Source organism: Fringilla coelebs, assembly GCF_963513975.1.
Source record: "Fringilla coelebs genome assembly, chromosome: 1".
Taxonomy (NCBI): domain Eukaryota; kingdom Metazoa; phylum Chordata; class Aves; order Passeriformes; family Fringillidae; genus Fringilla; species Fringilla coelebs.
This window is the reverse complement of record NC_140028.1, coordinates 101,688,766-101,712,772: the sequence shown is the minus strand read 5'-3', so window position 1 is coordinate 101,712,772 and position 24,007 is coordinate 101,688,766. Positions and strand designations below refer to the sequence as shown.

At 37.5% G+C, this 24,007-nt stretch overlaps 1 protein-coding gene across 2 annotated transcripts in view; it reads left to right on the top strand.

Moving 5' to 3' along the window:
• RALA (RAS like proto-oncogene A) overlaps window positions 1-24,007 on the top strand; it is a 30,365-nt gene that overhangs the window by 1,117 nt on the left and 5,241 nt on the right. Inside the window, exons 2-5 of one of the 2 annotated variants that reach the window (XM_084205063.1) lie at window positions 17,756-17,966; window positions 18,053-18,206; window positions 19,020-19,228; window positions 23,578-23,752. In XM_084205063.1, the coding sequence (XP_084061189.1) occupies window positions 18,093-18,206; window positions 19,020-19,228; window positions 23,578-23,752 (498 nt within the window). In that variant the 5' untranslated portion in view covers window positions 17,756-17,966; window positions 18,053-18,092. The remainder of the gene's footprint in view (window positions 1-17,755; window positions 17,967-18,052; window positions 18,207-19,019; window positions 19,229-23,577; window positions 23,753-24,007) is intronic. The other variant, XM_084205062.1, reaches the window with a different exon arrangement.

The following is a 24,007-nucleotide window of genomic DNA, read 5'->3' as shown; positions in this document are numbered from 1 at the left end:
AAAATGTTAAGTGGGCCATAGGTATCCCAAGAGCCACCTGAAAGCGATCTGTGTGTTTGTTTTGTCGCATCCCCAAACCATCCTGGCAGGAAGATTGCCAAAATGTTTTTATTTCAGACTCAAAATGACCCTGATGTTTTGTTTCGTCTCTTTATTGGAAAGAGACTTGCATTCTGCACTGCAAAACATTACACTTCCACAAGTGTAAGCAAAATGTGCCTCTGCTGGCATTTCAGTTCACATACAGTTTTATGTTCAGATCTCTCCATAACCTATCAGTTGTTCTTTGTCTTTTCCACTGAAAGTTAAACTGGAAAGAGAGGACCTCCTGTGAGAGGGGCTGCACTGGGAGAAGATCCTGCTCTTCTGTTAGTTTTCAGGGTAATTAGTGGTGATTATAACTGGATTTTTAATTAAAAATCCACTTCCTTTTGGCTGACTTATTAATCTAATAGTATGTACCCCAACATTTAAGTCCTGGGAAACTGTGAGCATTCTTAATAGAGTGAAGAACAACTGTTTGATATGTCAATCTCTGATGTGGATTTAAATCCTCCGGTCTGTGTTTTCATGACAGTTTTTTTGTGGAAGCCTCCAAATGGTGGAAATTTGAGAAATTGATAGTGCTAGCTATATTTACCCTTTACTCTTTCCCATGGGAATAGGAGAATATGACACAGTGTTGCACAAAAATATCAAAAAAAGCCTTCAGTCCACTGCATGAGAGGTCAACTGTGAGGTAAAATAAGCTGTGTTGCTGGTTAGTGAGTGTACTGCTCCACTATTGCAAATTCCTTGATCTCAGTCTTTCCTTTTTAGTGCTCTTTTGAATTTGAGTGAGGGAAAGATTACAACCATCCTAAGGTGAAGTATTTTGAGTTGTGTGTTCTTTGACATTGATGTAATAACGTTGTCTTTTTTGTTTTTATTTTTGGACCCTAAGGAATCTTTAGCCATAAAAGTGAAAACTGGAATGTGTCCTAGCTGTGCATTCTTCATAATCTCTGCCACCTGTGGTCACGTACTCTTTCAGTAACTAACCCATAGAAATAGCAGTGAGGGGAAGGAATGGGCATGGGGAAGTGGAGCAGGGAGAGATGTGGCTGTGAGGATAGGCAGTGCTGGATAAAGGTGACCAAGGAGGAGCGCAAGACTGTTCCATAAGTGTAGCTGGAGACCTTGCAGTGGTCCATGTGTCTTCTGTATTCAGACTGACTTCTAGTTCCCATAAGAACAGTTGTGTTCTTAACCTCAGTTGCTAAGTCATGCACTGCCATCCCTGTATTTACTTTTTCTGAGGGATTACCCTGAAACAAAGGTGTTCTGTCTGAGAAGTGGTTTTGCTCCTGTTAAATTTCAAGTGTATCTGACTTGGAAGAAGATAACTGCTGAGGGAAAAGATGCTGCTATCTTAGAAACTGTTATATGGCAGTCTCCAATATCAAAGGATACTGTAGATACAGTGTCTTATGTGAAAAGTTGTTTAGGCACTTCATTTCAGCCAACTGACAACAGCATTGTTTTTGCTGCAGTTTTACAACTGAAGAAGAAATAATTATATGAGAAAAATCTTTTAGCTTTGTGATTAGATTTGGTTGCTTTGCCATCCTGGTGGGTACTGTAGGATATAGTGGTCCTGGGAATCAGTGGCTGATAATATGCCTTCTTGATAGGGAACTCCCCACCCCCTTGAAAGTGCTTATAGCCAGCTACCAGTAAACTTCTAATGGCTTCAAGCTATGGAAATTACTTTGCATCTAAATTGAAATCTATTTTATGTGAACAAGGTAGTTTGGTAGACTAGTGGCAGCATTCTTTTGAACATATTGTAGACTGCCTGCCTCAAACCCACAATTACAGGACAACTGCATTAAGTTTCCTTTCTACCTTAGGAAGAATTTATGTGAGGAACTAAGTAAATAGAACAGTTGGTATTATGTATATCCACTAAATGTTCTGCAAAATATTTTGCATTTTATAACTTGCTAAGTGGGGAAGAAACTGTTGCATTTTATTAGTCTGTTGCAGTACTTAAAATCAGGTCTCAGCATAGTTATAAAAACTTATTTTTAAGGCTTACTGTCTGCAGAATCTGAAATTGGTTATAGTCGTTGTGGATATAAATAACTTAGAGTTGCTTTACAGCAAATGTACCTTGCAGACCAGGGGATTATTGAATCCTGTTTTGCTACTTGTCCTGTTTTCTTAACTATTGTGAGTCAGAGTCAGCACCTAAAGCCCAAAGATTTATCAGTGGTTACAGCTGCTTGTTGAATCCCTTTGGTAGTTGTACAGCAGAAAAAAAATTCTGAAGTTCCCATAGAAAAAACAGTATGAGACTGAAAGGTAGGAAAAAGTTGGAAAGAAATGTAGTATAGATTAAGTAATGCTGCCTTAGAATGAACCAGTGAGAGAATTTATTACCTTTGCCCAGAGGTGGGGGCTTAATATTTACTCGTCCTATTTTGTTTGGGATTCAGTTTGTCTCTATCAAAATTCCCTGCACCTTTGGGACAATAGATTGGCAACTGAAGCGTCCAGGCTTTGCACAGAGAGGTAATAACGGAGAAAGGTGTGTTGAAGATGTTAAATGACATGGGCAGTTACTCCAGAGAATTCAAGTAAGCTATGCTGTAATCAGTTTGTAACGGAGAGGAGCCAGGAATGTAAAGAAGGTAGAACAAACAAGAGATGTAGAGTTGGTTGCATGGTAACTCTACAATTGTTACTTTAGTGGAATTGATGATGCTTATTTTGTGATGTTGGTTCCTTAGTCAAAGTAATTATAATGTTCATTGAATTCTTACCAGTAAATTCCATGCATTGTATGTATGCATAATGCATTGTATTTTTCTCTATAATAGTATGCTTACATCATTTGATGCAAGAGTGTGGAAATGTCTGGTGCAGTGGCCCACAAGGTTTCATTAAAAATTGGCATGTAAATATACTGTACCAGCAAACAAGTACTTCTGCAAATTATGGAAAATGCTATTTATGAAGGTGGTTTGCACCTGTGCTTAGTAGGTAGGCAGTAGGGATCAGCCATGCATTCAGGCCTTGGTACCTGTTTCATTTTATGGTCTGAAACACTAATTTAATAGCCTTCTGTACTACTGTAAGACTTGATCTTTAACTCTGATCCTTGTTTCTGAGAGTCTGAGAATGCTCTATGTATAGCACCTACATATAGGCAGGCAGAAATGTTTTTGTCAACATGAAATAGATTGCAGTAAACGTGGAAGTCATGCAAAAATGAAACATCTGTGAAGAAAGTAAAAAGCCAGCTATGTGTGGTACAGTCCTCCTCTTTGCTAGTACTCCCTCCCATTCAAGCCCATCAGGCAGTGTAAAGGTCTGTCATTTCAAAATGTAGCAGTGTAGTCCTGTTGGTATGGCTGAGTCTCCTGACAAGGCTTTTAACACAGAAGTACTTAATACCAGCAACACTTTGCCCCGTGGGATTTATTTCAGACCTCAAAATAGAAGAAATTATACAGGCAGGAAAACAGTATTAATGTGACAGACGTCTGTGGGCATGCTATGTCAGTCACAAAACCCACACTTGATGGGTGAGGTCATGCAATGTGAGATGTTCGAGTTGATGGACCCGAAGGCCCTACTCAAAGCAAGGCTGGTAGCAACTCCTCACTAACCATCTATCTGTCCCTGTTACCTTTGCTTACCAAAGTAAGCAAAATCAGTGAATCCAATCACTGAATCCAAGTGACTTTTGTGTGAAAGAGCTATTTTGGGATGACACCTCTAAGTCGTAAAGTTCTTGCACACTTATACCCCTGAATTAATTTTACCTATGTAGTGTAACAGGCACATAAGCTTCATTCCAATCCTCAGAACACTTGTGTTTTAAGAAATAACACTGCACACTCATGAGAACTGATTTTTGTAAGGTCAAAATTTATATTGTTCAAATTAAGAGTTCATTGCCATGCTTCAGTGACTGGTCAGTAGGGTCATGACTGGTAGCTTAGCGCACTTTATCACAACTTGAATTCTCTGATTTTTAATAAGTTAACATTTTTAAAGTTGTTTAAAAATGAATGTGAAATTTATTTTACATTGATGTAGTTTACATATTGAAGTCGATACAACGCAGGCCTGTATGAGGGATTTATTAAAGCATCTTTCTTTACTGGTCCAGACTGCATATTTTTTGTCTGCTGCTGATCTGACCTGATGGCTTTGAGGTTCCAGGCTTCATATTCAGTAGAAGTATATAATAAATGAGGGAAACTTAACCTAGAAAGAAAGCACTGTACTCTGGACTCCTTCTCTATACAGTCCAGTGTTGTCACTCAGAATTTAAGGAGCAGATGCATTAGGCTAAATATCAGAAACTGTTTTCAGTTCAGCAAGTTTACCATCTAAAAAGTTATTAAATGGTTAGTATTGTAAGGAAGAAAATATAGCTACAGGTAACATTCATCATTAATTCCAGGTATTCTGGAACATCTCAGAGTACCCAGTAGGAAGAGACTCACTAATTTGATATGTGTGAAATGAACGGGAGTACTTGATTGTTTTTCCCTACTTAATGAAGACTGTGATAAGAAAAATAATGAAAAGTTAAGGTAGTGATGAAGAACAAGAAGGCTGCTCATGTGAATTATTAATTTGGTTTGCATCAGTACTCAATTTTTTTTAGTGTATAGTGTAACATGAAGGACTTTTAGAAAAAAATAATGATAATAACTTGGATCTTAAGTCATGATTTAAACTTTTTACCCTTGTGCTTCTGCTTTTAGGGGGAAATACTCAGTTTGGACCTATATATATTCCGTATCTTAAATGCCTCTGTGCTTTGTTAAGAAATCCTGTTGCAGGCATTGCCAACTGGTTTTACCTGTGTTGAGAGCATGGGAGGTTATAATTTAAAGATTGATGATGTTGGAGAGGCCAGTAGCTGATTCACAAAATATTTTAGGAAGGCCTATGTGTGTACACCCATGCAACTGTCTCCCTGTGGATCACTAATTTTGGCCACGTAGTTACTAGTTTACTGATGGGCTGAGAGTGACAATTCCATTTAAAGATTGTATCGTGCAACCACTCACAAAAATACTGGAATTTCTCAGCTCTTCTTTGCCCCAGAACCAAAGTGAGATATGAAATGTTTCGGTTTGGAATAATTCTTAAACCTTAGGAGGTCCTGATTTTTGAGAAACTTATTCACTGTCCTGCCTCTTTAATGTTTTTCATTGGATATTAATGAGAAAGTTGTTTCTTTTTAGGTAACTTTGTTTAGTACATGTTGAACTTCAGTAGGAGAGCATCTTTTTCTAAAAGTTAAGTGAAAGTTAAGCTATATCTGTTGTATTTGCTGTCTTGTGAAGTTTGATTTTTATAGCTCTTGCAGTCAAAGCAGATAGAGGAATGAAGTAAACTAACAAAAATATTCTCTGCAGGATGTACGAGTTAGAACTGGGATCATGTTTATAACAAGCAGATTTTGTGATTTTCTTCAGATTGGAGTATTTGAAGAGCATTGTAAAAGCAGCCTTAAGATCTAATGATCTTAAGAGTAGTTTGGAAAATTTGAGGAAAGCAGTCTGTTATTTGAGGAGTGAAGTTTTATACTGTAATCTTTCTAATAAGTTTTACTACAATTTTAGGAGAGAAGAGTATTTTTACAAATACGGAGGAAAATATGTTTCTCTGAGGGAAAACTGAAACAGAAACAGTCTTGTAGCCAAGTACTAGGATTTCTTTTAAGATCGTATGAACAATGAAATACAATATGATAAAATAATGAAACCTAACCCAGTCAGAATGTCATAGTTAGATGGTCAGGGGTTTGAAGGAGATATTAAAACTGGAGTGTAATTCCAGTTTTACTACAAACTAAGTCAACATCTTTGAACAACAGGAATGGATTTTAATAATGGTAAGTTTTCCAGACTTCATGCAGGACTCTGACTGCATGTGCATTAAGGTAAAAGAAATAAACCACTCAAGGAGAAAAGCAGTAAAATTAGCTTCTGACTCTGTGGTGAACTGATGCTAATACAAGTACTGCCACTGAAATGAAAGCTTGCAAGTGACCAGCTGAAAAGAAAAAGTTTTCATAAGTCAGAGGTAGTGAAGGTTTCTTAGGCCAGAGAAAACCATGGAACATTGAAAAGGTATTAGATCACATACTTCTCACAAGAATTTCAAAGGTTGTGTGTACAGAAAGGAAAGCAGCTCACACTTGGTACTGTTTAACGTTTCAACATGTAGAAATAAATTAGTTAAATGTTGATAAAGATACTGGATTTCACTGTAGACAGACTTCTATAGTAGTTTTTCTGTGGAGAGACTGGCCTTTAAAATAAACTGAGTGTGACCACTGCTGGAATGCCTTTAGCTTTTGCATTCCATGTTAGGTGATAGGAAGAGAGACACACTTGAGACCCATCCACCTTAACAGTGCCTTTTCCAAGAGTCTTTGTCTTTGGAGTATGATTAAAAAACTAATTTTTAGGTTGTTTATCAGAAGTTTTTCATAGCTGATTCACTTGGTTCCCCAGATAGTCAGAAATGAATGTTATGCTTGCACCTGTGTTCTGAAATTGGTCTATGATTTTAACATACATTGCTTTGTAAAGAACTTTTTTTAGATAGCCTGTTCTGTTAAAACTTGAAACATACACACTTACATTCTTGTAAAGTCACTTAACAGTTCCAAATTACTTTGTGCATTGTAAGAGCTGTAAGACTTGAAACAGGAGCAAAAAGCCATTTTTAAGTTTGTGAACATGGAGTTTGAAAATCCCTTCTGTGGTACTGCAAGAAAAGTATGATCGGTATTTTAAGCAGGAAATGATGAAAACCACCTTGCACTGGCACCTGATGTGAAAATTGTTAAATTTATGTGAATATTAATAATTTCATATTAATTTAATGAACTGAATGCCCTCTGTTTCTAGCTATTGCAAATTTAATGCCCATAATATGTGAAATGGCCGTGAAAGTCTATAGTGTATCATGATTGGCTAGCATATATTAAACTAAAAGACAATTCATTGCCCAAGTGAGTCTTTTGGGCCATTAGAGTAATTCTATCAATTCGTCAAATCATATATCTAACAATTTTGAGATAAATGACATCTAAAAATGGGGAGAGATCCACCTAGCAGTGTTTTGGCTTTATTCATGCTGTATTACTGTGCAAGATCAGGTCTATAACCACTTGTGTTCTTGAATCACCTATTCGAAAGGTTTTTGTGTATTTGCGGACCAGTCTCATTCAGCAAGCCGTGCATATGACATCGTTTTTCTCTGAATAAAACAGAAATATTATGATTTTAGGAGGAGAAATTTGCACTGCATAGGATATAAACTGCACTGCATAGGAGACATTGCCAGAACAAAAGAACAAAATATGGCTGCAAAAGTAATGCTCTTGCAATAATACTACCAAAAAAACCCCAAAAAAACTTGTGAATTTCTAATTAGGTGGTAAAACAGATGGCAAAGTCATGAAATGAATGAAGTAACTTATTTTGCCAAGTCGGATTTCACTAAAGAAATTTGCTGCAGCTGCATGGTTCTTAGAGGAATAAAGGGAAAATTTTGAAGTGCAAAATCCAACGTGCTCATATTTCATTAGGTTCCATTTGGCTGGTGTATTGATGCAGTCTTCCTGTGGGGAGAGAGAATGCTTTCATGTATTTGTGAAGAGAAGACGGAGAACTTGGTAGTACCTGCTTCTTGGTGTCTCTCATTAATGCTCTGCATTCAGTCCTGTGCACTTGCACCACTTGTGCTGTGGCCTTTGATGTAAACATGCTTGCACCTGCTGGAGCACTCGTTTCCTGCATCCTTCATTGTTAGAAGCTGTTTTATTACCCTGAGATGTGAAGGATAATGTATTGCAGTATTCCTACTCAGTCTTTACTGAAACTTCATTCACCTAGGTACTGACTTAGGGAAGAAGGCAGTGCCTGCCTTGAAAATGCTTTATTTGAAAGCTTAGATTCTTTTTCAAGAATTTCATAGGAGTGTTACTCAAACAAGGCTCCTGTGTTCATTCTGTCTGTACTAATACTTGAAAGAATTTAAGGGTGTTCATGTGAGTTTTCACCATAGTACTATTATGACTGGCTAACAGGGAAAAGTAGTTGTGTGAGCAGGATAAATTCCTTGAGCTATCAGCATCAGTACTTGTCTTGGTGTGACAAGAGAAGCCTGCAAAACAGCAAGGCTGCTTCTACCAGATGAAGTCCTAACCTATAGAAGGGATGCTGTCTGCATCCCTTCTATAGATTCCATAAGATTGTTTGGTGCAGTCTGCCATGAACCTAATGATTATTTTGCTTTGCAGATACCATTTGTTTCTAGATTTCTCTGTCAAAAGTTAACTTTCCTGCCTGTAGAGCAGTGAAACTGTCTGGGTGCAGTTTTACATTTAGTCAATATGGATCTTGATTGTCATTTTTCTGGCTGTAAAAATGACCATGCAAATATGTGCTGTTTCTAGAAAATGCACATCTGACATTCTGAACTTCTAAAGGAAGACTAGGGTTTTTAACAGTTAAAAAGATAGTTGGGTTAGAGGAAAACCTATATTTTTTCAAGTATGTCTTGGGAAGCCAGCTTCAGACATTTCTCAAAGAATTTACTTCATCAAGCCAAGTCAACATGCTTACATTTAAATCTTCCTAAAATTTCTATAGTCTGTATTGAAGTATAAATGTACAGGGGCAAACAGGACATACTAATGTGATTGAGATTCATTTTGAAATATGATTGACCAAAAACCCCGGAATTTTTGATACTGAATATACTGTGGACAAGTTTTGAATGCAGTGCTCTTGAACTGCTTTTAAAAGTGTACTGCTGAAGCTGCAAGCTCTGGCATAGTGCCTTCAAGGGAACTCCATTCTTGTTGCTTTCTAGAACAGCTGGAAGCAGCAGCCCTGTGCAAATGTCAGTGAAGTCTACCTTATCATTAATCAAAAGTTAGCTTCCATATATGCTTTCTTACACTTGAAACAAAGGATAAAAATGTCTGTATCTTGTATATCTTAGATGACACTAACTTAAATGTATCCTTGAAATGTTTCACTGAGTTCATATTTGAATAGCCCTAGTTAAGAACCTGAGCTGTTGATTCTGCATTACTCAAATTCATCATTGTAGGCTATATGTTGACTCTTACATTTTGGGGGGGATGGGGGTTGGGAAGAGTGTCTTTGTTCTATATCAAATGCATCTCCCATGAATGTAACTTGACTTTTGATTATGGATAACTGATGTGGGAGGCTCTTCCACAGATGTCCCCCTCATCTGTTTCAGCCTTTCATGGTAAGAAATCAGCTGTAGTACCATAGTACCTGTTTGTCTGTCTTCCCTCTGAATCCATACAAGTCTGTAGCTAGCTTTGACAGGCTAGTGGCATGTAGTTGTAATTGTTCATTATTCTGTTGTGTCTGTTGTGACTGTTAATTCTCTCCTCATGGTGTATAATCTTAAATCAATACAAAACTAATGCCTTCTGTTAATATGCTAGATTGCAGATCTTCATGTGTACAAATTGAATGTGAAAGAAGACATGACCCTTACCCTTTTTGTTAAAGCACTTCAGCACTGTCAGCCTCAGAAAGCTAAGTGCCCTCAATGATTACAATAGACTGAGAGAGGGCACCAGCCACATACTGAACTTGTAGAAGCAGGAGCAGTATTCTAGACTCTTATGTAAATGTGTATATTATCAAAATTATTTCACAGTGTAACTTTAGTCTGTTGAACTATGAAACCAAGCTTTAACCTTGTGTTAACCTTGGCGGTGGGCCTAAGTTTGCTGCTCTTCCCATTCATCTTTGGATCAGTCCAGATATGTGAATATGACAGCCTGGTGAGAGAGAGAGAAAGCTAGATAAGCTTTCCCATGAATTGGTCTGGGAAGCTTTAGGGACCTGGAGAGAAAGAATGATAATCAAATGATAAACCATCCGCAGGGGGTGTTTTTAACAAGTTGTTTTTCTTATTAGGAGGTTGTCTTCTTAATTAGCCAGTCATGTGAAATGTGCTGATTAAATGACCAGTCAGGTCCACCTGTAGCAAACCAGCATATAAAAGAAGGGGTCTGAATAAATGCAGGGCTTCTAGCCTCTTAGCTTTCTGATCTGAGTCTCTGTCATCTATTCCTTATTCAATGGTGACACAGATAAACCGTTGCAAGTTGCAATCTAGAATTCTTCCCAGTGTTTTGTAATAGCCATCACATAACTTGAAAAAAGTGAGATATCTTCAACAGGTGCTGTGTTATGGTTGAGGCACCCTAGAACACTTGCACTGTTTTGCCACAGTGTTTATAGGCTGGAAGTGCTGTAGTTTTGCTCTCCCTCTGCTCAGCTGTGTGTTGTTCTGGGCTGTCTTTGGTGCCAGAAGACTTGTTTAGGTAACGTATCTGTTCAAAAAACAGTGTAGGTTAGTTTTTGTCTAGAGCGATTTCTTAAGTGCTGTGCCATCTAATAGTTACCCTGTGCTATTGGGAGCAAGGACATGGGAATATCAGACAGACTGTTGGAGGTTCTGTTTATATCAGCATTGCAGATACATACACTGGGGCTCAAGGGCTGTATGTTTCGTCAGCTGCTTATGTGGACAGTGATGTAGCTGCTTTGTTTTCCTTTCAGTACACTACAGAGTTTGAAATCTTAAGACTTTCCTTTTATTTTAGACTGTTTCTGTTCTTCAGTTTGTCAGGGTTTTCATGTGCTGCTTGGTGTGAATTTCAAGAAATTTCCTTATGGAAGTACTTCCCCAGAAGCCATCTTGCAGTAAGCCAAAGAGACCTTTATTAAGAAAATGCTGAAATGATGACTTAAAGCATATGAAATACATATCTGTTCTCACTTCAGAAAGTGCAGTCTAGTTCATGGCCATGCCCAGAAGTTCGCACTAAGGCCCTGTGGAACCTCTGGGAGACTGTTGGAAGTCTGTGAACTTGTTTCTTGTGTTTTAGTGACTTCTTGTTGAAGAAATTGCAATTCTTCTGATGATGTCTTAGGAGTATAAAGCTGTGAGCATGTGGGAAATAGTATTCTTTATAACAACTCAATGTCATTTATGGGATGGATGGGCCTCTGTTACTGGGTGAAGAGTTCACTGGTTGGCTTTTCCAGTTTAAGTGCCTGGGTATGGTTATGATTTGAAGTACTTGTCTCAAGGAGCTGGGAAATTTGGGCCTTTTGCCTGAGGAAATTTGCTTCTGCTGAGAGGTAGAACTGAAGTCAGTCTTCTACCCTTTACTTTTGTTAGTATATGTGTAATCAGTCACCATAGTAAATTTGTTCTGTGGGTGTGGGAGGCATAAGCACCTGCAAAGGTGTGCCCTAGAAAGCTTAGGAAAGAAGGATTCTTATGAAACCTTGAATGCGATTTAATTGCTTGTTAAACTCATGGGAAGCTTCAAATCTTAATTCCTAGTTCAACATGTTTATGTCAAAGGATTATTTTCAGGACATAGGGAAATACTTGCTGTGAAAGTTTCTAACTTGTTATGAGGCTGAGTTTCAGGAGGCCTGTTTCGTTATCTGATGAGATTACTCATTACTAAGATAGGTTTGAACATTTGGATTCCTTCTTCTCTTTCTCTAAAGTTTGCAGTGATTATTTAACATTGAAATGCTTGTTTTACCTGAATAAAATACTGATGTTACTTTGTGCAGAGTTTGGCTATTGTGCATTTAAACTGTAATAAAACACCAGTCAGACTAGATGACACAACAATAATGCTGATCTAACTTTTAAAAATTCCTTATTCTCTAGTTCTTAAAGCAGCTGGTGTCGTGTTCCATCTGTGTCCTCACATATCCTATCAATCTCTGGGTCATGGGATGTTTCTGCTGATCTGGTTTGGATGTTGTAATTAGAAGCAGATGCTGGGAGGGTTAGATTCTGCTTGCCTGGAGTTGCTTCCCTCCTTTTCCAGGAATGCTTTTGTTGCAGAAATATCTGAATCTTTTGAGAGGTGTCTTCCAGATATTTAGCACTTAGTATGCTAGTGCTATTTTCAAACAATGCATCCTCAAGTATACTTTTGCTCTTGTTAACCAAACTGAAACTATGGGATTCAATAAACAATTAAGTAACTGGTTGAATTTGTGATATTTTCACAACAGATAAGATTATATTGCTTCATGGTCCTTGAATGTGAAATATGTTGCCACTTTTCAAAATTCTTGTGCCTGCTTTTTCTTAGAAAATTGAATTTGTAATTTGGAGGTCACATGAGGTCACAGAGTTTTGATACACTTTGGGAAATTACAAAACTTTGGAGAATTTTTTAACTCACTTTAGGAAAGACTGTCAAATAATTACCTTAGATTTTCACTTCAGTGTGAAATAAGTTGTGGATTGTGCTTCTAGAGGTGATATATACTAAGTGTAAAGTGCAAACTAGTGCAGGCATTAATTTCTTCTAGTAAAAAAAAGTTGTCTAGAGCAATATGAGTTTCCACTGTAAAGTTTTCTTTATTGGTCAGTAAGTAATTGATAATTTTTGCCTCTCTGGAAGTATTTTGGTCAAAGCATATTAACTAGTTCTTAGTACTGTGCAGGCAGCTCACATACTGCAGTTAAATTATTCCTGTTCCTTCAAATGTATCAAGTTCTAGGTCTGTTAAACAGAGTAAGGGTGGGTGTGATAATGTATCAGCTAGCAGTTGTAATTGATGCTTATTATATAAAGCAGTCTTCAGGGAAGAAAATTACTCATCTTAAAAGTGAGTGGGTAATGAGGTTAATATGACAGACTTTCAAATCTTTATGTAATCTTCTCTTAAAGAAAAGGAAATGAACAAGGATTTAGTTTTGATGTATTAGTTTTATGTAGGCTATAAAATTGACAATAAAAAACTGTGTTGCAATTGATGAAAGACACCACTATCTCTACTCATTAACTAGGACCAACTATGCTAACTGTACCAGCTATCTGTAAATACAAAGCTATATTTAACTAGACCCCTTCAAACAAATGTCTGCAGCAAATCAAAGTCCGCCTGTTAAGGACAACTGCATATTCACAAGGCCTGCATTCATCTTTATGTATAGTAGTGAGGAAGATGCCAGCTGAACTTGTGCCTGTAATGATGTGACTTTGGTGTAATGCTTTTCCTGGTCTGTTCTCATTTACATTGCATTTATGAGACTCCAAGGAATTAAAATGAATGGAATAGCTTCTTGACTTCTTTTGATCACCTTGTCTAAGACCATGAGACTGATCATATGCTCTGTCCTTTGTTCGTTTTTGGCCTCTTGGCCAGTTTTGGGTACATTTTGACAGAGATGTAGATGTCTTGGATATGATAGTTTCTATAAATTTCTTCAGTATTTGGTGCTGGCTAAATATGGGGAACTCTGTACCCTGTGATCCACAGTGAAGGAAAGAAAGCATCTAAATTGGGTGTCTGTTGCCCTTTTTGGATGGTACACAGCTGTTCTGTTGGCCACTTTTCTGCTCTCCCTTAGTGTATGAACCTTGGGATTATTGTACTGGGAAGGGATGTAGAGGATAAATGCATTGGATATGTAAGGAAACATGCTTTGATTGGTTTGGAGCAAGTTATTCTGTAAGAAAAAGCCAACTGAGGAATAGGACAGTTCAAGAAGAGTCATCTCAGTTGAGTGAGGGATAAAACCCATAGGGGTGTTTTGCCCATAAGTATATTTTTATCTTCATTTATTTGGCTGAAATAGCAAATAGCGGACAAAATAAAGACTAATAAAGAGAGATCAAGGATTCCAGCTTTTTGGGTTTTTTCTTTCCTAACTTGTATTTGCAAATTCCTCCCTGAAAATATTGTCCCTGGAGATCAAAACTGCTTTTTGAGCTGGCACCTGACTATCTCTCTTTGTTTTCTGGATCTGGAGGTAACCATTCTGTGTTAGAAGACTTTATGCAGAAGTTAACATGATACTGTGTCTAAGTTGTGTTACACTATCCAGCGTACTCCTCTAGTGGGTGGAGCTGCGTGTTATGTTTAAATCCGTGGGAGACTAAAGGTAACATTGTAATTTTTGTGCAGAGGACCTATGCAGGCTATAATGTATAAAAACTTCCAAGAAGTATTGATACAGGTAGAAGCCAATCACTCAAGACAAGTAACAGCTTTACAACTCCAGATGGAAGTTCCTTGATGATCTTAATAACATAAAAATAACTGTAAAAGTTATTTAGCTACCTACTCTTCTTTCCTTTGATCAAATTTCTAGACTGTTGGACAAGACGCTGTCTTGGCCAGTATCACTGATGCTAACATGAATTATAATTCCTACCCCTGCAGTTCTTAGTTAATCTAATTGCTTGCTAGCCTGGCTCAAAAAAAAAAAAAAAAAAAAAAAAAAATCCTAGCTCCAATTGGAAGCCTGCCATTAAATGGAGCACAGAATCATGGGTGTGTTTATCTGCAAGCAGGCAATAAAACAGCTGTAGGAGCTTTGAGAACGGCTTACTTTGTCTGAGCACTCAGAGATTCAGTTGTGTGTCTTTATCTGCTCAAATATGTTGGAAAAGGACAGCTTCCTAGGACTTTATCTGCAGTAGAGGTGAGGACTGATCCATACCATGGTGGTTAGACAATGTTCTTGCCCTTATGAATGAAGACAGTGCAGTACATTGCTGAGCCATTTAAGCTTTTGCTTCTGTTCCAGCTTGTTGAACCACATGAAGAAGTGTTTAAGAATAAACTTTTGTATATGTTACCATCTGTATTGATGTGATGGGATTTCCAATGGGTGTGGTAAAAAGCTGACTTGTATAAATGGATGTGTTTATCTTCTCATCTGCAAGTAATTTTGCACTTATTAAGCAAAATTAAGCAACCCGCTGGTATGCTTAATAAGGAAGTATACTTTTTGAGCTTCATACAACAGGGTTCTTGCCATAGTCTCTGTCTGTTTGATCGTAATTATAAAGTAGGACAGTTCAGTTACTAGATATGACCCAAATCAATACTTCTTGTGAAGATGAGTCAGGCTACATAAATTACAGGCAAAAAGACTTTGCATGAAACTTCATCTCAGGTGCTTTAGTGTTAAAATTGGAATCTAGGTTCTTTGCTTTTCAAAGCACACTGAAACAGGTAGAATCGTGCCAGTAGCTTAGAACTTATCACTTTCAAGGTCTTTCTTCTCTCTGGCACAATATTAGCACTGAAGCAGTCTCTTTGGATTAAGTGTTGTTTGCACAGTATCGTATTGTACTTGCATTGTTTGTAACTTATTTCTCTCTCTTTCCACATTGTCTCTACTACTCAACAGACCTGAGTTTTTGCCAGCATTTTATCTTTATTGGCTTGTGAAGAACTTGGGAGTAAACTGACATCCCTGAGCTACCCTCCTACTCCAAAATGTGGCATAGTGTTTATAACAAGCTTATCTTGAAGATTTGAAGTCTGTGGTAGTGTGAAGTTTCGGTACTTTCAGTATCTTCAGTATCTCAGTTGTTTACTGACAATTATTTGTCAGGATGAAATTGGAAATGGAAATGTTTTGGGTTTTTTATCGGTCAGCTGCTGCACAAAAAGTGGCAACTTGTTTGTCACACTGGCACACTACTTGTTGAATTGTAAGTTGAAGTAAAATATGAATTTTCACATTGCTCAATCTACTTAAAGACTGGAGATTAATTTACAACAAATATTACAGTGAAATATTGCTACTGTGCATTTAAATTTTTTTCAGACTGTAGTATTGTTAGCCCAAACTCACCTGAGTGAGGTCCTGCTGGGTTCATTTGGACTTGTTCCAGTATTGGAGTACTTACAGAAAAACAGTCTGTTTTCTTGCTCAGTAAGTTTAGAGTAGGTCGCATCCAGGTGGATATTGTAATTTAACATTTGCAAACTGAGCTGTTGTCAGTTGATAGTGGAATTCAGATGAATTTTCTTTCTTACTTGTCTGACATACATACTAAGAAGCATGATTTTCAGGATGTGTTTTTCCTTTTAAGAGAAAAGTGCACAAAGACAAAACAATGTAGTTGGTTGAAAGCATGCACATGACTTGAAACTATTTTCATGTTCTTGTACTCCCTCTTGAGTAAAAAGAAGGAAATGGTTCTTTTAAGCCAAAACAGAAATGTTTGCTGTTTTCCATTTCCTTTTTAAAAGAACTTGTAGCATGATATTAGTTGTATTCCTCTGCTATATCTCTGTACTGAGTATAGCACCTTTCTTATGCTTATTTTGCTTAGATAATATCTCCAGGGAAAATAATTTTACTTACTTTTCAGTTGCATTTTCAGAATTCTTTGACAGTAGAATGGGTAGCTGTGCTGATGTGATCTCAAGAGTTTTTCACATAGTTTGTGGGTTTAGCTTGGTAGGCAGATAAGTCCCACTGCTTGTTCGCTCCCCCTGCCACTGGTGGGAGGGGGGAGAGAATGATAAGGGTAAAGGGTAAAAGTAAGAGAACTTGTGGGTCGAGATGATGATAACTTCATAAATATTTTTTTAAAAGGAAAACAAACCCAAAAAAAGTTATTAAAAGAAAATTTGCTCACTGCTAGCTGACCAATGCCCAGCAGTTCCTGAGCAATGGCAGTGCTGACAAACTTCAAACCTCTCTGGCAACTTTTATTGCTAGGCTGTAGCGTGGTGCGATCCCTTTGGTCAGGTGGTCCAGCTGTAGCTCTCCTACCTGTTTGCTCATCCCCAGCCTGCTTGCTGGCATGGCAGTGTGACAACCTTGATGGCATGTATTTATTTTACTTCCATGAAGGATTTGCTTAATCTCCAGGGAAGCTTAAGTCATCGTGCTTTTATACTACCTGCATCACTGCTAACAAAGCCTTAGTGCATGGCCTCAACTAGGGTTTTTGATACAAGTTTGAAGAAAGTTGTCGTGCTTAACATTCTGATTGTTTAAGCTGCACAGAAGGGTAATTCATTATGCAGTAGGATGTAATTTTAGTGTGATGTTGTGAAATAATCATAATGGTTAAAGGTAACACGGTAATCATGATAAGTTACTATGCTGCATTATTATCTGGTAGTTATATAACTGAGCCATGTGAATGTGCTCTTTTTGAGTTTTTATTTTAAAAAATGAAAGTTGCATTTGGTTTTCAATTGCTACCATAAATATTTCTTGTATTTATACAGGTAATGTAGATGTCATTGTCTTTTTTGGAGTTCAGACCTTGTTTTGACCTGAAGTCTCTAGAGGAGAGCATATTCTGTCACTATTCAGGGACTTCCCTGTCTTTTAAGAACTGTGCAAGCATTCACAAATACAGTTGTATTACTATTGGGATAGGTAGAGAATGAAACAAAAGTGTGGGAAAATAGTGTTCCACTAAAACTATGGCACACATTATTTTTTTAAAAGTTAATGGAATTGCTACTTTTTGTGCTTGCACACGCATGCATTAAACTATGTGAATTAGCTGTCATAGAGCCCTTTGGTGTTGGTGAGATGCAGAGATTTGTGTTTAAACAAGCAGTCACAGGACTGAGACAACTACTCCAAATATACCAAATAATTACATTTGTAAGCAAGTTGAATCTTTCCCCTCTGTCTAAACTAGATTGTTATTTTGGTTTTTGACTTACTGAAACTGGGTATTTTGACATCTTAGGTTTGCTTGCTTTTTCAGTAAAAGTACTCTAGCTAATCCTTGCTGCTGTGTCTTAGTGCTTGCCATTTAAACTGGAAATCCCTTCAAAAGTCTGTTTCCTGCCCCTCCAGCTGTCATATCATATTTTCTTATGTGGTGTTGACTCACTGTGGCTTCCTTTTTCAGTTTTTAAGTAAACTATCAAGAATTCTTGACACCTACTGTACCACTAAAAGAAAATACTACATACTAAAACGCTGCTTCCAAATGGTGAAGAATTTCTTTGCTTAATTAAAAAAAAAAGGAGAGATGAGCTCAATATAACTTGTGGAACGGTTTCCAGTGAAAGAGCAAGTAGCTTTCACTAAAGCAGAACTAAAATGAAGTCATTAAATATGTAGGTATTTGAAAAAAAAAAAAAACATTTTATCAGTTCATGTAGGAGAAGGAAAGGAAACTAATGAAGAAATATTTTTCTTCTAGATTTTCCATTTGATACCTGTGAATTTTCTGCATTCCAAAGATGGCAGCAAATAAACCTAAAGGACAGAATTCGTTGGCTTTGCACAAAGTCATCATGGTGGGAAGTGGTGGTGTAGGAAAATCTGCTTTAACACTACAGTTTATGTATGATGAGGTAAGAGTCTGTCATAGAAATTATCTCAGGAGGTGCCTGCTACATAGTGTTGTTTAAGTTACATTGGTATAATTGTTTTCTGAAGGGGTCTAAATGTATGTGATGAGGTTTGAATTTCAGCAGTTAAGTGTAACAAAAACGTGTTTTGAGATTACTGATTTGCCCTCTAAATGTACCTGTGAAGGTAAAATTTGGCCTTTTTCAGACTTCTCAGCTGTTAGATACTCTGTCATATTACTGGAATATTTTTGCATTGATCACTCGACTTAGAACTTGGTTATTATAGCTCAAAGCTTCTTCACTTAGTTGAGTTGCATAACACCTGAAACAGCCAATTTCTTCCATGCTTTTTGTGCTGGTTTTGAGGACAGGAAAGAAAATCAGTTTCTCTTTTCCTTTTTTTTCCAGTGAAAGTCATCCCTTTTTATTAAAAGTCAGAAGCTAAGCATTCAGTGTACTTTAAAAGTGGATACTAAATCTATATCTAAAGTCAAGACTGGCTGATTTCGTAATGGAATGCAGACAGAGTTGTGCTTGAACCAGAAGAAGTTTGGGTAGTGCACACAGTGATGTTTTGAAGTTACCTCTACATTTCCTTATAATGGCTGAGGAAAGTAAAAACCTAAAAACTGTTTGGGCTCATGAAGAGTCTGCTTTAACTACAAATTGTTTGAGTACTTCACAGGGCCTAAATGCACAAAACTTAGTTATTAGTTACAGTGCCCATTTAATGTTTGCTATATCCAGATGCGCAAACAGAAGCAATTGTCTTGTACAGGCATGATTTTACATCATTAAGGGTTTTTTTTCTAGTTTGTTGAAGACTATGAGCCTACCAAAGCAGATAGCTACAGGAAAAAGGTGGTTCTGGATGGGGAAGAAGTCCAAATTGATATATTGGATACAGCAGGGCAGGAGGACTATGCTGCAATTAGAGACAACTACTTCCGAAGTGGAGAAGGTTTTCTTTGCGTCTTCTCTATTACAGAGCTGGAATCCTTTGCAGCGACTGCAGACTTCAGGTAAGTTAAAGGCAAGATAATCATTCTAATTACACTGAGATTACTGAAAGGGATTTTTGTGTGTGTGTGTGTGTGTGTTTTGTGATTTCCTTTTAGTGGTCCAGACTGGATGGCAGCTCTTACTGTTGTCACATAATCTTTTGAACAGATGCCTAGCCAGGCCTTTGCTATCTGTAGAACTTCAGATGTCTTAGCTGCTGTGTTTTGGAATACCAGAAAGGCTGTTGCCACAGAGCAGATACACAGCCACATTCAGAAGATGAGCTGTCTCATCATGGTCTCAACCACAGACTGCATTACAGTAAAACTCTTACAATAGTAAGAGTTAGAATAGTATAGAATACTATACTCTTAAAATAGTAAGAGTATAGTATTCTATTACAACAGTAATAGAATATTATACAGGTAGGAGTATATTGCAGCTATTTAATTTCTGTTGAGAAAAAACCTTTAAATAACTCATTACTGTATTTTTTAAAAAGACAAAAAAAATCAGAAAACAGTTTTGTCAGTTCAAAGTGTGGTAAAATAGGAAATATTTAAAATAAAATTAAGGAAAGAAAAAAAGGAGTTATCTGTATCCTACTGAAATGAGTCTTCTTGGAGATACTGTCATAGTTCAACTTAATTAGCATTAAGTAGCAGCATATGTTTAATATCTCTAAGGGAGGAGGAAGAGGTATGGAGAGGGTAGAAAGTAAATTTTTCATCTTCTGGTGTTTTAAATTTATTTGTGTTTCTATATATCTGTATTTCTACATTTTGAGAGAGCAAAGAGCAGGCCTTTTTTGTTTGAAGACTTATGCTGGGTACTGTCAATCATGGAGGACACTTTAGTACAGTTTGCTTCCCCTAGAGTGCAAAATTATGTATTCAACTCTGTTTAAAATCATGCTCATGCTTCAAAGTATATAATCTCTGGGCTTAGAAAAAGTCCTGCTTTCCAGTAAAGGTGAGAGTTAATAGTAGTTAGAAACAGTAGCAGTTCTCCTGTTGATACAGAAAAATTTCAGTAAAGATACTAAAATTCTCCCCAATCCTAATATGAAAGTGAACCATAGACTAAATGCTAAAATGTAACTCAGAAAAAAAGTTGGGTAGTCTGAGGGCATACTACTCTAATAGTTTGAAAGCAAACCAGTGAGAGATTCCAAGTAAGAGCTACAATTTAATGGGAAAATTAAAATACCGGCAGGAAATACTGGCTTAAACGGACAGAATAAAACCTGACGCCCTGTTGGTCAGGGTGGTGGTAGCATCTGATTAAATGGTGGCTGCAATCCTTTTGGAGTGATAGATGTGGTTCTGTTGAAGTGATGATCCTGTAGAAGGGTCTGATCTTCCTCTGAACATCCAGTGGTGGTTATGTAGCTCTTGTCTGGGAATTCAGTAGGTTGGGCTGCCCGTGGTGTTCCAAAAGTCAGATTATATCCAGGCAGGAATTCTTGATTCCTCCCCCTGGGCAAAGCATCTCCTAATGCAATGATGTCATTTTATGAGTCATGCAGTGAGACTTGATGGCCTGTTAGTAGAAGATAGTCCCTGGAGAGAGTATCAGGGATGAGTCATGAAAGAAATAAAGAACACTACCCCATCTGTTTTTAACAGCTTACAAAGATGGTGGTAGAATACATACGTCTGGTTACAACTTATATTGTAACCTAAGACAACTACTGAAGAGCCAAATATTAAATATTGCTTTCATTTTTTTCTGCTGGAATGGCAGACCTCCAACAGGAGAGCTTTTTACTGCAATTCAGTGGGGTTCCTGGTATGCTTTGAAATGCTGTTGCTCCAAGTAACTTTTTCAATAGAATACAGACCTGCAATGACAATACTTTTAAATACTTGCAAAGTTGTTTGTTAAAATTTGGGCTTGCTTTGAGTAGAATTGTTCTGGCTCTCATAATGTGGACTTTAAGTTCTCGATTTCAAGTTGGCACATCATTAATTAGATATTTCTTGTCTAGCCTTCAGAAGGGGCTCAAAGGACAATACGAGTATCATCATCTGAATTGCTGTTAGGTTAACTTTTTACATTTTTGTAAAAATGTAAAAGTTTGTTTGACATCTGTGGTGGTTTGACCTGGCATCTATCCCAGCTACCCATCCAAGCCTCTCTATCCCTGCTCAGCTGGACAGGGAAGAGAAAATACAATGAAAGGATGATGAGTTTAGGATAGGAAGAGTTCCCTTACTGATTACCATCATAGGCAAAACAGACACCGCTTGGGGAAAGGAATTGAATTTATTACCAATCAAAATCAGAGCAGAATAATGAGAAGCAAAACTAGCCTTAAAAATGCTTTCCACTCCACCCCTCCCTCTTTCCTGGGCTCTACCTTCTCCTTCCCAGAGGTGCAGAGAGACAGGAAATGAGGATTATGATCAGTTCATCACACATTGTTCCTGCTGTTGCATCTTCCTCAGGGAGAGGAGTCCTTTCCCTGCTCCAGTGGGGAGTCTCTCCCACGGGAGACAGTTCTCCATCAACTTTTCCAGTGTGAGTCCTTCCCACAAGCTGCAGCTCACTAACTGCTCTAGCATGGGTCCCTTTCCATGGGCTGCAGTACTTCAGGAACTCCTCCAGCATAGGTCCCCCACCATTCCTGCCAGTAAGCCCACTTTAGCATGGATCCCTCTCTCCAGGGACCCACAGATCCTTGCTGAGCATACTCCAGCATGGGTGTCCTCCATGGACTGCAGAGGAATCCCAGCTCTGATGCCTGGAGCACTTCCTCCCCCTTCTCACTGAGCTTAGTATCAATATAGTTGTTCCTCTCACATAGTCTCACTCCTTTCCTCTCTGAGTGCAATTGTACCTGTGCAATTATTAAAATTATTTAATAATTTTAAATAAATTATTACAGAAGTGTTACTATGTACCATTGGCCTGGCCTTGGCCTGCAGTGGGTCTGTCCCAGAGCCAGCTGGCATTGGCTCTGCCATTAATGGACATTGGGGAAGCTTCTGGCAGCTTCTCACAGAAGCCATGTCTATCGACCCACCACTAACAAAACCTTGTCACGCTATCCCAGTATAGCATTGCCTGGATAACTAGTGTTGAAAGCTACTAGTTTTTACCAGAAGTCTTATTTACACAGGTACTGCCATGATGCACCGAGTTTTCTTCTGGCCACCTTCTGATCCCCTGACTATTTAACTACTTTTGGATAGCTGCAGACTCTGTTAAAACATTTGCACTGGTATTTGTGTAGAAGAGGAGAAACGTTGCTTTTTAATTGTACCTCATATGTAAATGTGGTGTCACAGTCTGCCTCAAATGCACAGTTTAAAAAAAAAAAAATTATGAACTATCGGCAGTTTCTCAGCTCTGTGAGTAGGCTTTCTCCACAAGACTGCATGCTATTCAGAGCTTTTTGTAATGTGAGCATCCTGCCATATCAAGACACTTTAGAATATCAATTACTTAACTGTTTTCTGCTTCTTTCCCTTCAACTTTAAATTTGGTCTCACCTCAGCCATCAAAAGAAATTTATTTCACTGTGTTTTTTGTCAGTCATTCAGGAATTGCTCCATGATAAAGGGCTACATTTCACAACTAACTTTATACTCCTTTTTTCATAGACAAAATACAGAATATTCTACTTCTGAGACAACTCTTCTTCCTGATAGTATTAATGCATTTTCGATTAGAAGAAAGCTTTCATTATTTTTTAAGTGTTGAAGACTTGAGTACCAAACTATTTGTAGTATTGAGTTTTATTTATAGTTTTAAATCTGTCATCTTAGCAGTTAAAACAGTAGAAGGGTCTGTCCTTAAAAATCTGATGCATATACAGCTTGTGTCTGTACACAGGTATGTATTTAAATGACAATCTCTGGAGAAACTGAATATAATTGACTTGAAAAAGATTCCTGAAAGTAAGAGATTTTCTCTTGATATGCTATGGACCATTTCATCAGCTTTAAAATGGCACATTTTGTTAGGAAAGAATCAGCTGTTCATCTGAAGCTTGGATAGCTTTCAAATGACCATTAAAAACAGTAATGTAAAGACAATGGTAGATGCTCTCAAATAACACTGTTAGTGGAAATGAATTATTAATATAAATTCTCACCTAAACCAGTACTCTTCTATTTTTTTCATTTCTTACTGACTCAACTGCTTCCTTCCTTGAGGACTAGCTGTCTGTCTCTGTCTTCATTCTGTATAATGTCATAATGAGGTTTAAGACTTTCCTGTTATATAAACTACATAATAGGAATAAGTGGCATTTCACTGTAAGATGTGAAAGTATTTAGTCGGAGTTCTTCTTTATGTGTTCTAAGAATGGTACTCAATGCAAAGCTTAATTTTCTTTTCCTTTTTTTTTTTCCTTCTCCAGGGAGCAAATCTTAAGAGTAAAAGAAGATGAGAATGTTCCTTTTTTGCTAGTTGGTAATAAATCAGATTTGGAAGACAAAAGGCAAGTTTCTGTAGAGGAAGCAAAAACCAGAGCTGATCAGTGGAATGTTAATTATGTGGAAACTTCTGCAAAAACACGAGCAAATGTTGACAAGGTAATAACTGGCCTCTTAAACAGTCCGTTCATCAGTTTTTATTTTGTCTCTCTTTTTTCATGGGTCATACTCCTTATGTTCTTAATTCTAGCAATAATTTTGTGGAATTTTAATCAAATACTTTTCTTCCTTAGCTTGCCAGGAGTGCATGACTAGGTGACTCTTTGTAGAACAGTGAAAATGTTAGGTGTAACACATTTATCCCGTTCTGAACTGCAAGGAATTATTATTATCCAAGACATGATACAAGACCTT